Below are 10,674 nucleotides of genomic sequence, written 5' to 3' on the forward strand. Positions count from 1 at the left end.
GATTTTTCAGTTTTTTAGGCTAATTTGGAGTGTAACTAACATTTCAGCTACATGCTAGTTATTTTGGCTAATTCAGGATTTTTTTGTTTTTTAGTCTAATTTTGACTTTAGGTAACATTTTAGCTGCATGCTAGCTGTTTTGACTAATTTAGGATTTTTTTCAGTTTTTTAGACTAATTTAGCATATAACTCATATTTTAGCTGGCTATCAGCTTCAGCATTTTAAGCTATTTGCTTCAGTGATTTCAGCTATCAGCTTCAGAGTTTTAGATATCAATTTCAGCATCTTCTACGGCCAAATTCAGCTTACAGCATTCACACTAGCATTATCACAGGTAATGCTATATGCTGTATCTAGTTTGTTAGTTAGCTTAAAGCTAATGATAGTTAAGATGTGTACTTGACATCCAGTTTGCGCATGATTCTATTAGTCGACTAATCTGAAAAAATAATCTGTTTAGTCGAATATTAAAATAATCCTTTGTGGCAGCTCTATTTCAGTCACTTCTGTTACAAAGACATATTTAACTGGAACATTAATAAGTTCAACGTCCAATCATTTTTTGATCTGATTCCAAAGCGTCCCCTTTGATCTTTTAATTATAATTATGCTGATTTTAGCCAAAACCAATAAAACTGTCGTTTTCTAGGACATAGTTTCTGCAGAGCAGCAGGAGTTCATTAGAATTCATTAGCACGGAGCAATCCCAACCATCTTTCTGTCAGCCATAACTGAGAACTCTTTGTTTATACTACCTCCCGATAGCTTACAGCCCCTCACATCCCCAAGCTCACGTTAGCGGTGCAACAGAAATGGTTAGCATCATCAGACCTATCCAGACGATTGATCCAGATTCCAGCTCAGATGATCCATGCAAGTGGGTGCATTAGAATGAGGCGGAGCAGGGAGACTTTTCCCCGCCCACTATTTTCTACGCCAATAAAAAGGTATTTTTTTTAAACAGATTTTCTTTCTGCTTCTGATTCACAATTTTGAGTTTAATTTAGGTTTAATTTTCTTTATATATGTCCTCAATCATCAGAAAAACAAATTAAAAAAACACCAAAAACACTGATTTTCATCAGAGTGGGCCTTAAAAAAGTAGAGGCTGATTCTGTCCGGCCCTCCAGATCATTTTATTTTATTATTAATGACCCGATGTTATCTTGTGTTCATTTCTAACTTGTATCATTTTGACAAAATAGAGAGTAAAATATTGAAAGTTATTTAAGATTTAAGTTGATTTATTCTGGAATAATATTCCTGTCTTTTTATTATTCATAATTATGTTAAAAAGTTACAGTTTTAAACTTTTAAAAATTGTCATTCTGCAGCTTTTTGGACTATTTTGGCATTTACGAAGATTTTTAGGCTATTTTGGAGTTTAGCTAATATTTCAGCTACATACCAGCCGTTCTGGCCAATTTAGGCATTTTTAATGTATTTTTCTTTTTAACTTGTCCTGTCCAACAGATGAGCATTATTTTAGGAGTTATTGAGTATAAACCCCTTTTGTATTTTATGCTAAACTTTATTTACAGTGATTATGTTTGTAACTTTAATTTTATGTTGGACCGGACAGAAAAGTGGGAATGGGCGGGGCCTGTCTACGCACTCTCAGTAGTTACAAACATACCTGTTGGCTGAAATAGTCTTCACATTTAAACGAGTCAAAATGTACACAACACAACTGCAGCTCACACACTTATGCATGTAAACCCACACAAAAAAGCCTTTCATTCTGTCACACACCTGTGCTCAGGTGAGTCTTTCTGTTTCGCTGACGTGGATGATGATGGAATGTTCAAAGAGGGAGAGCGCCCGGCCATCCCCACGCCAAGACCCCCCACCGGGGCAGCAGCAGCCAGGACCCCCCTACACCCGCCACGAGGCGGAGGGAATCCGCCCACCGAGCAATCCCGCCAAACACCCCGACCAGGGCGAGGGCGTCATAAGATAAATACATCAAACAGAAACTGAAGACGTGCTATTAAATGAAACCAGATGATAGATTTTATGTGGATGAAACTGGATTCTAATGGATTTTTCATTTAGACATTTTACCAGAATTAGTAAATATGACATGTATTAATATATTGTACTTTATTGTATTATTGTTCATCGTTTAGTACAAATGAAAAACGCCGTTAGTACAACGATTAACAAGCATAATAGCTGAAGCGTCTGCTTGATGAAAACACGCAGCTCCAAACGCTTCTTTAATCAGCAGCTTTAAGAGATTCCGACGGATCTGAGGGACGTCTGATTCAGTCAAAGGGACACATGAGAGGCTTCCTGGTTGATCCAGAGCTCCTCTGACAGCCACAAAGACGGCTTCTGCTGTGAAGACCTCCTGTGCTGTTATACTGTCAGCATCCCTGCACTGAGATGTAAACCAAACGTATGGAGAAATATGCAGACAGTTGTTTAACTACGGTGGCCCTGAAGTGCGAATCACAACAACAAATCCAAAAATATGACACAAAAAATTTGATAAAAATGTCATTGCTTACTTTTCTTTAACTTTATTTTTTCAAGTAATTTGTAAATAAATCGTCAAATTTTCAAGTAGTGATGGGAAAAAATTTATATCACAATATAAAATATTTTATATCACGATAACGATATATATCACGATATATGACAATGAAGTATATTTTCAGCTATTCTCTGAAAAAAATGGCATAATTTACTTTTCTGACTATTTTAGGTAACAGATAACTGAATAGTCACAACCTTAATTTGTAAAAAAAAAATACTTTGTATGAGAAACATTTTTTAAAGTTTCATGTTTCTGCGTAGAAAAACACATTTTTCCACAAAATTCTGCTAAAATTACATGAATTGCGTCAACTGTTATAGAGTTATCATAACCAAAACAATGTAAACACTGCAGCTAAAGCTACGCTGCTAAAGCAATTTTTTTTCCTTTCAGAACTTCAGTCAGTGAGCAGAACTTCGGTCTCATTTTTTGAACGGATAGAGAAACTCTTGCTAGTCCTACTTTGAAAACAGGAAGCTTCACCTACACTTTATTTAGAAGATTTGTTTACTTCTGGTGACAGTCACGCAGCACATTCAGCTTTAAAATCCAACATTATTCTGTATTCCACAGAAATAAACATATAGTCGATGACTGATTTAATAGTCGATTAGTCCTTCCTTTATATTATATGGAGTCAGAGTGTAGTAAAGTTGAAAGTTATAACGATATTCTGCTAGCTTTTTTGGATTATTTTGGCATTTACTAAGGTTTTTTTAGGCTATTTTGGAGTTTAGCTAATATTTCAGCTACATGCTAGCTATTTCGGCTAATTTTAGATTTTTTCATTTTTTTAGGCTAATTTCGCATTTCACTAATATTTTAGCTGGCTATCAGCTTCAGCGTTTTCAGCTATTTTCAGCTAAAGTTTAGCTATTTTTTTTCAGCTACATGCTAGCTGTTTTAGCTGACCTAAGTTTTTTGTTTTGTTTTGTAGGCTAATGGGGCGTTTAGCTAATATTTTAGCTGGCTATCAGCTTCAGCGTTTTCAGCCATTCGCATCAGGAATTTCAGCTATCAATTTCAGCATCTTCAACTATCAGCACTAGCATCTTTAACGACCAAATTCAGCTTTCAGCATTCACACTAGCACTATCACAGGTAATTCTATTTATATCGTTTTTAGTTCATTTCAAAGCTAATGATGGTTAAGATGTGTGCTTTATATCCAGTGAGCGCATGACCCGATTAGTCGACTAATCTGAAAAAATAATCTGTGTTTAGTTGAATATTAAAATAATCGTTTGTGGCAGCTCTACCTAGAAGTAAGATAAACCAGGTTTTAGATCCTCGCTGACGAAACACAGCCTCGTTTTCTCAAAACTTTGCTCAGAATGCATAGATTTCAAGCAAAAGACCTACGTTATAACAAGAGAAAATGTCATTTTGTCTAGAGTTGTTTGAAACCTTCAGGAGTGCATTAGCTCCACTGCGGTGATCCTGTCCGGCACATGTCTTTTATTTTGAAAGGGCTTTATACAAACTTCTGTCAAAAGTAAAAAAATTAAAAATCTAATTTTTAGAAAAATACCCGTTTCTCATTACATTTTTTTATTCAATAAAAAAAATCATAATTATTATTAAGTAACAAATCAAAGCAGCATCAAATTTTTCTAAAATGAAACTAAGGCCGCCACCAACGATCATGTTATTAGTCGACTAATTGGGTCATTCTTAAAATGGAGGTAAAGCACACATCTTAACTATCATTAGCTTTAAACTAACTAAAAAATAAAGATAATTAAGACAATAGTTTATTAAACTTATAACTAATCCTCCAACTTCTGTCCTTTATTAGTTTGTGGGATTAAAACAAGATTACATCAAATGAGAGAGATGAGGAATATACTTTCCATCAAACTCTGTTTGACAGGTGACCTTTGACCCTACACCATCCATCAAACTCGTTTTGACAGGTGACCTTTGACCCTACACCATCCATCAAACTCGTTTTGAAAGGTGACCTTTGACCCTACACCATCCATCAAACTCGTTTTGAAAGGTGACCTTTGACCCTACAACATCCATCAAACTCTGTTTGACAGGTGACCTTTGACCCTACAACATTCATCAAACTCGTTTTGACAGGTGACCTTTGACCCTACACCATTCATCAAACTCCTTTTGACAGCTGCCCCGCCCTTCAAGATGACGTAACAACTTAATATCAATTTGATATATAAAGGGAATATAGGGTCAAAGGTCACCTGTCAAAATGAGTTTGATGGAAAGTATATTCCTGATCTCTCTAATGAAGTTGGCATCTGAAAGAACTTTTTACTAAAGATAAAGTTTTGGTCTCACTGACACAAATAAAAAAAATGTTAAAAAAAAACAACCAAAGATCAGATTTCAGCAACATAATTCACACAAAAGCCTTCGTTGGCGCCAGAACTTCCAGCGGTCCCAAAACGGCTTCTTTCACATCTTATGAGTTTATTTGAATATTTTGCAAAACATTGAACAGCTTAGCTGGTGTTGATGGAGAGTCAGTACACCAGATCCAAAAAAAAAACACACAAACAGGGACAAACACAACCTGAACAAAACTGCATCATGTTCTGTCGACATCCAAACGCCAGCGCCTGGACGAACAACATGTTATTGTACCCATGAAACATCCAGGAAGTCATGGCCACGGGACCAAAACAAGCCTCCTCACCTCAGAGACCGGCTGCAGCACAACAAGCGACCATGCCTCATTAAATTACTGCTGAGCAGCAGCTCGTCTCACTGAAACGCTTTCTTCATGACAAAAAACGTCTGTGGGTTTGAGCTAGAGCAGGGAAACTCGGAACTCGATCACACAAGGGGCCAAAATCCAAAACACACCTGAGATCGCAGACGGAACAGGATAAACATTTATTAAACACTCTAAAACGACATGTTTAAAACTAACTTTTTAACATAATTATGAACTAGATATATAGCATTACCTGTGATAATGCTAGTGTGATGCTGGAAGCTGAATCTGCTGTAGATGCTAGTGCTGATAGCTGAAAAAGTTGAAATTGATAGCTAAAAACACTGAAGCTAATAGTCACTACAATATTAGCCAAATGCCAAATTAGCCTAAAAACAATAAATAAATAAAAACTTGGGTTAGCTAAAAAGCTAGCACTTAGCTGAAATATAAGCTAAAATCCAAAATTGCCTAAATAACAAAATTATCCAAGACAGCTAGCATGTAGCAGCTTCGGGTTTTCAGCTATCAGCTTTAGTGTTTTCAGCATCTTCAACGGCCAAATTCAGCTTAAAGCATTCACACTAGCATTATCACAGGTAATGCTACATATCTAGTTCCCAATGATGGTAAAAAGCTACGGGTTTAAAGTTTTAAAAAGTTTTTGAATCGTTTTAGCATTTACTAACTAGCTAACTAGCTAATATTTTAGCTACATGCTAGCCGTTTTGGATAATTTAGTCTTTTTTCCATTTTTAGGCTATTTTGGAGTTTAGCTATTTTTTCAGCTACATGCTAGCAGTTTTGTTTGACCTAGATATTTTGTAGGCTAATTTGGCACTTAGCTAATATTTTATCTGGCTATCAGCTTCAGTATTTTCAACTATCAATGTCAGCATCTTCAGTAGCCAAATTCAGCTTCCAGCATTCACGCTAGAATTATCACAGGTAAAGTTATATATCTAGTTCATAATTATGTTAAAAAGCTACAGTTTAAAAAACTTTTTGGACCATTTTTGCATTTACTAACACGTTTTAGTCCATTTTGGAGTTTAGCTAATATTTCAGCTACATGTTAGCTGTTTTGGTTTATTTAAGGTTTTCAGTTTTTTAGGCTATTTTGGAGTTCGGCTAATATTTACACACTAGCTGTTTTTGCTAATTTAAGCTTTTTTCAGTTTTTTAGGATATTTTGATGTTTAGCTTTTTTTTATATTTTTTCAGCTACATGCTAGCTGTTTAGGCTAACCGAAGTTTTTTGGTTTTTTAGGCTAATTTGGCATTTAGCTAATATTTTAGCTCGCTTTCAGCTTTAGCATTTTCAGCTATCGGCACTAGCATCTTGCGCTGCCAAATTCGCACTAGCATTATTACAGACAATGCTATATATCTAGTTCATCATTGTGTTAAAATATTAAAGTTTTAAAGTTTTAAATGTAGTTTTCGAGTGCTCAAGAAATGTTTATCCAGACCTCAGGTGTGTTTTGGATGTTGGCCCCTGTGCGATTGAGTTTAACACTCCTGATATATTTTATATCTTTCTTTCATAATTGATTTATCATGTTTTGTCAGTTGCTCCTGCTTCAGATATTAGGAAAATATACATATTTTCCACAGTTAACCCTTTAACACATCGATTGAAATTGTCTGAAAAGTTACAATAAGTCAAAGAACGTAAACAGTGGAGCTCCAGAGTTAAATCTGTTAATACAGTGTTGTACAGTAAAGTACAGCAGTCTCCAGGAGTGGAGATGAACTGAGAACATCTGGATCCATGAGAAGATGCTTCACTGAGGCAGGTGGAGAGCATCAGGGACGGCTCCATTGTTAGGAGTCAGGATGCCTTCACCTTCCAGGTGAGCCCATCTCCATGTGTTTGCATCCCAAAGGGAGCCGTGCAAAGGTGTGCGCGTGCACGCTGCGTGGAATCCTCTGGACCAGAGGCCGTTCGCGGGCAGGCTGATGCACAACTGTTGCCACAACAGCATGCGGTTGCAGCTCCGCGGTTACATAAACGCACTGATGTTCGCCTCACATTTTCCCTCCAAAAGTCTCCCCGGCAGCGGAGCATCCGCAGCTCACCTGCTGCAGACCCGCACCTGTACGGACACGCGTCAAACGCGGGTTTTTCCTCCGGCACGAGCCGCATCCACATGTATCTGCAGCCGCGCGAGCGCGAGTGAAAACAAAACCACGCCGCAGATCAGAACAAAGCATTTCAGCGGCGTGCGCGCCGTGCGGGAGTCCAGCCTCCGTCCGCGTGCGTGCGTGAGAGCGTGCGGGGAGCGTTCTCCGACATTAAAAATGACAAAAGCAGATGTTTTCTTTCCCCTCACCGGGTGAGGCTGCCGCGCGAAGCGGGCGGAGACGCGGACGCGGAGGGCCGGAGCAGCAGCCGCGGCGGCGGGAACTTTCAGCGCTGCGTCGCGGTGTGCGGCAGCGGCGGAGGACGGAGGTGCGGAGCGGCTCTCACGCTCCGCCGCCGGCGGCCGCCAGCAGCTAACCGGAGGAAGCTACCGGACTCGCGGGTTAAGTTTGTGTTACGGCCGCTGGCGCCGCCGGTAGTTAGCTGGTTCCGTTCGCGCCCGGACGGTTGAAGCCGTCGACCCGAAGACTCTGAGCTAATTAGGTGGGATCTTACCTGGAGCGCGCGGAAGCTGCCACACGGTGAAGCCGATTTATAGTAGACAGTTATGTTAGCCTGGCTAATCGAGCGTTAGCTGGTGCTGCGTTCGAGGAACACACAAAACTCGGAGTTTTCACCATCGGATTTCAGAGCACAAAACAACACAGCTTTTACTGATTTATACTTTAATCTACGACGGAATATTAGGACCACAACTAAGGATAATAAATATATGAGGAAGATGTCAAACATTCATGTAAAACTGATCAATTTATATGTGAAAGAAATTTGCGACAGTAAAATTATGAGAAAAAAGTCGAAATTTTATGACAATAAGACATGAAATTATGAGAAAAAGTTTTATTTATACATTTTTTTCTCAAAAGTATGAGAAAACGTTTTAAAAATATACAAAAAGGCTGTAATTTTATAAACAATAGTCATAATGAGTAAAAAACAAAATTTTACAACAGTCATAAAATTATGAAAAAAAGTTGTAATTACACATTAAATTCGTAAAAGTATATGAAAATAAAATAAAATAAACCTAGAATAGTCACAATTTTACATCAATAAAGTCTCAAAAATGATTGTTAAAAAGATTAATAATTTGACAACTCATTTGTTTATTATAGGATAAAATTTTAATTTTATGACAGAAAAAAATGACAAGTAAAAAGTCGAAATTTTATGTTAGTAAGACAAAATAATTATACATTTAATTCATAAAAGTATGACAAAAGTTTTTTTTTAAGTGTAAAAATAGCTTTTATTGTCTAAACAATAGCCAGAATATGACTGAAGAAGTACATTTTATGACAAAGTCATGAAATTATGAAATAATAGTTTAAAAATTAGAAGTGACAATTTTAAATCAATAAAGTTGTAAAATTATGATGAAAAAGTCATAATTGTATGACTAAAGTTGTAAAATTATAGGAGAAATTTGTCATTTTACAACAGAAAATCAAAAATGTTAAGTAAAAAGTCAAAACTATATAAAAGTTGTTACAAAGTGGTAAATAAAAAGTGATTTTACAACAATACATTTTTAAAAGTATGAGAATATTTATGAGAATAGTTGTAATTTTACAACAATGAAGTCATGAAACTATGAGTAAAAAGTCCAAATTTAATGACAATAATGTAATAAAATCATAAAAAATGACAATAAAGTTGTAAGACAATAGCAGTAAATTCATAATTTTGTGTCAAAAAACTGTAAAACTATAATTAAGTCAAAAACTTGTAACAAAAAGTTGGTGTTATACAACAATAGGCTAAATTCTTTAAAGAATGAGAAATTCCAAAAACATTGTGAGAATAGTTTTACTTTTGCAACAGAACAGTTTTAAAATTAGGCGTAAAAAGTTGAATTTTCTCCCCATAGTCGTAAAATTATGTAAAGATGTCATTTAACAATAAAGTCCTGAAAGTATGAGAACAAGTCAAACATTTGGGAGAAAAGTTGTATTTTTACGACTATAAAGTTGCAATATAATTAGAAAAACCGGTAAATTACTACTTTAAAGTTATAAGAAAAAAAATCCTAATTTTTAGACAGTAAATTCTTAGTAGTATCAGAAAAAAGTCAAAGAACAAACTTGTAGAATTCTGAAAAAAATAGTAATTTTCAACAAATAAGTTGTAAAATTACAAGATAACAATAAAATCATAAAAGTTTAAGGAAAAAGTAAAAAAAAAAGATGACATAATGTTATAAGAAAGATTGTAAATTTTCTATGATAAAGTTGCTAAAGTATAAGAAAAAGTCAAAAATTAGAATAGTTGTAGTTTTACAACAAAAAATTCATAAAAGGAAAAAAAATATTTTGCTGTAATTTATCAGTCACATAATTGTAAATTTGTAAAGTTGTAAAAGTTTGAAATAAAAGTCAATCATTTTCAAGAATGAAGTCATAAAAATATTTTCAAGAGTTTTAAATTTATGACAAAAAAGTTGTGAAAATATGAGGAAAAAAGTCTGATTTTACAAGAAAAAAGCTATTCTTTTTTTGACAGAAAAGTTACTTAATGAAAAAAATTCAGATAAATTCTATAGATATCCGTTCAACTTCTATGATTTGTTAGATGAAACATTTAAAAAGCTACATGTGCCATTTTATATTTGAAAAAAAATGAACTCCCCTGTAAAATTATGACTTTTTGCACCATAATTTAATGATTGTCGTTTTTTGTAACTGTATGACTTTATGTATACATTATATATATACATATATATTAGTGTCATTCGACATTCTAATTTAGGCTTTTTTTCATTTTTTAGGCAATTTTTAAGTTTAGCTGATTTTCTCATCTACATGCTAGCTGTTTTGGCTAACCTATGTGTTTTTTTGTTGGTTTTTTAAGGCTAATTTGGCATTTAGCTAATATTTCAGTTGCCTATCAGCTTCAGCGTTTTCAGCTATTAGCTTCAGGGATTTCAGCTATTAGCTTCAGCGTTTAAAGCTATCAATTTCAGCATCTTCAGCTGTCCGCACTACCATTTTCCACGGACAAAAAGTGAATAAACTAGTCAACACAATTACATTTTTTAGTCTAAAAACCAACTTTTGAGCTTTTTTCTATATTTTTTCAGTAGTTCGTGAGCTGCATGTTTGTTGACATAAAAGTAATTACTTTCAAATCCAACCCAAACCACTGAGGTGTGATTGTCTTTTTTCCGAGTTGCAGTGAACGCAGCATCTCCTCCTGGTGTCGCAGTCAGGTTAACAAGACAAGAGGCTGATCAATGCCTCGGTGACATTTCTGGATCTTCTCAAACGGAGGTTGACATGAGATGAAATAGAAATAAATGACGT

At 35.4% G+C, this 10,674-nt stretch overlaps 1 protein-coding gene across 3 annotated transcripts in view; it reads right to left on the reverse strand.

Annotated features, from left to right (window-relative positions):
* zmiz2 (zinc finger, MIZ-type containing 2) overlaps positions 1–7,981 on the reverse strand; it is a 29,772-nt gene extending 21,791 nt beyond the window's left edge. The window contains exon 1 of one of the 3 annotated variants that reach the window (XM_024299633.2): positions 7,868–7,981. Coding sequence is in view for 1 of the 3 variants with exons in the window: in XM_036214383.1 (XP_036070276.1) it covers positions 7,309–7,443 (135 nt within the window). In the remaining 2 variants the exon portion in view is untranslated. Of the gene's footprint in view, positions 1–7,308; positions 7,459–7,562; positions 7,824–7,867 lie in introns of those variants that run through there. The other 2 variants (XM_024299634.2, XM_036214383.1) reach the window with 2 other exon arrangements.
* Positions 7,982–10,674: the final 2,693 nt, after the last annotated feature.

The sequence above is a fragment of the Oryzias melastigma genome, linkage group LG12 (genome assembly GCF_002922805.2).
Source record: "Oryzias melastigma strain HK-1 linkage group LG12, ASM292280v2, whole genome shotgun sequence".
NCBI lineage: Eukaryota > Metazoa > Chordata > Actinopteri > Beloniformes > Adrianichthyidae > Oryzias > Oryzias melastigma.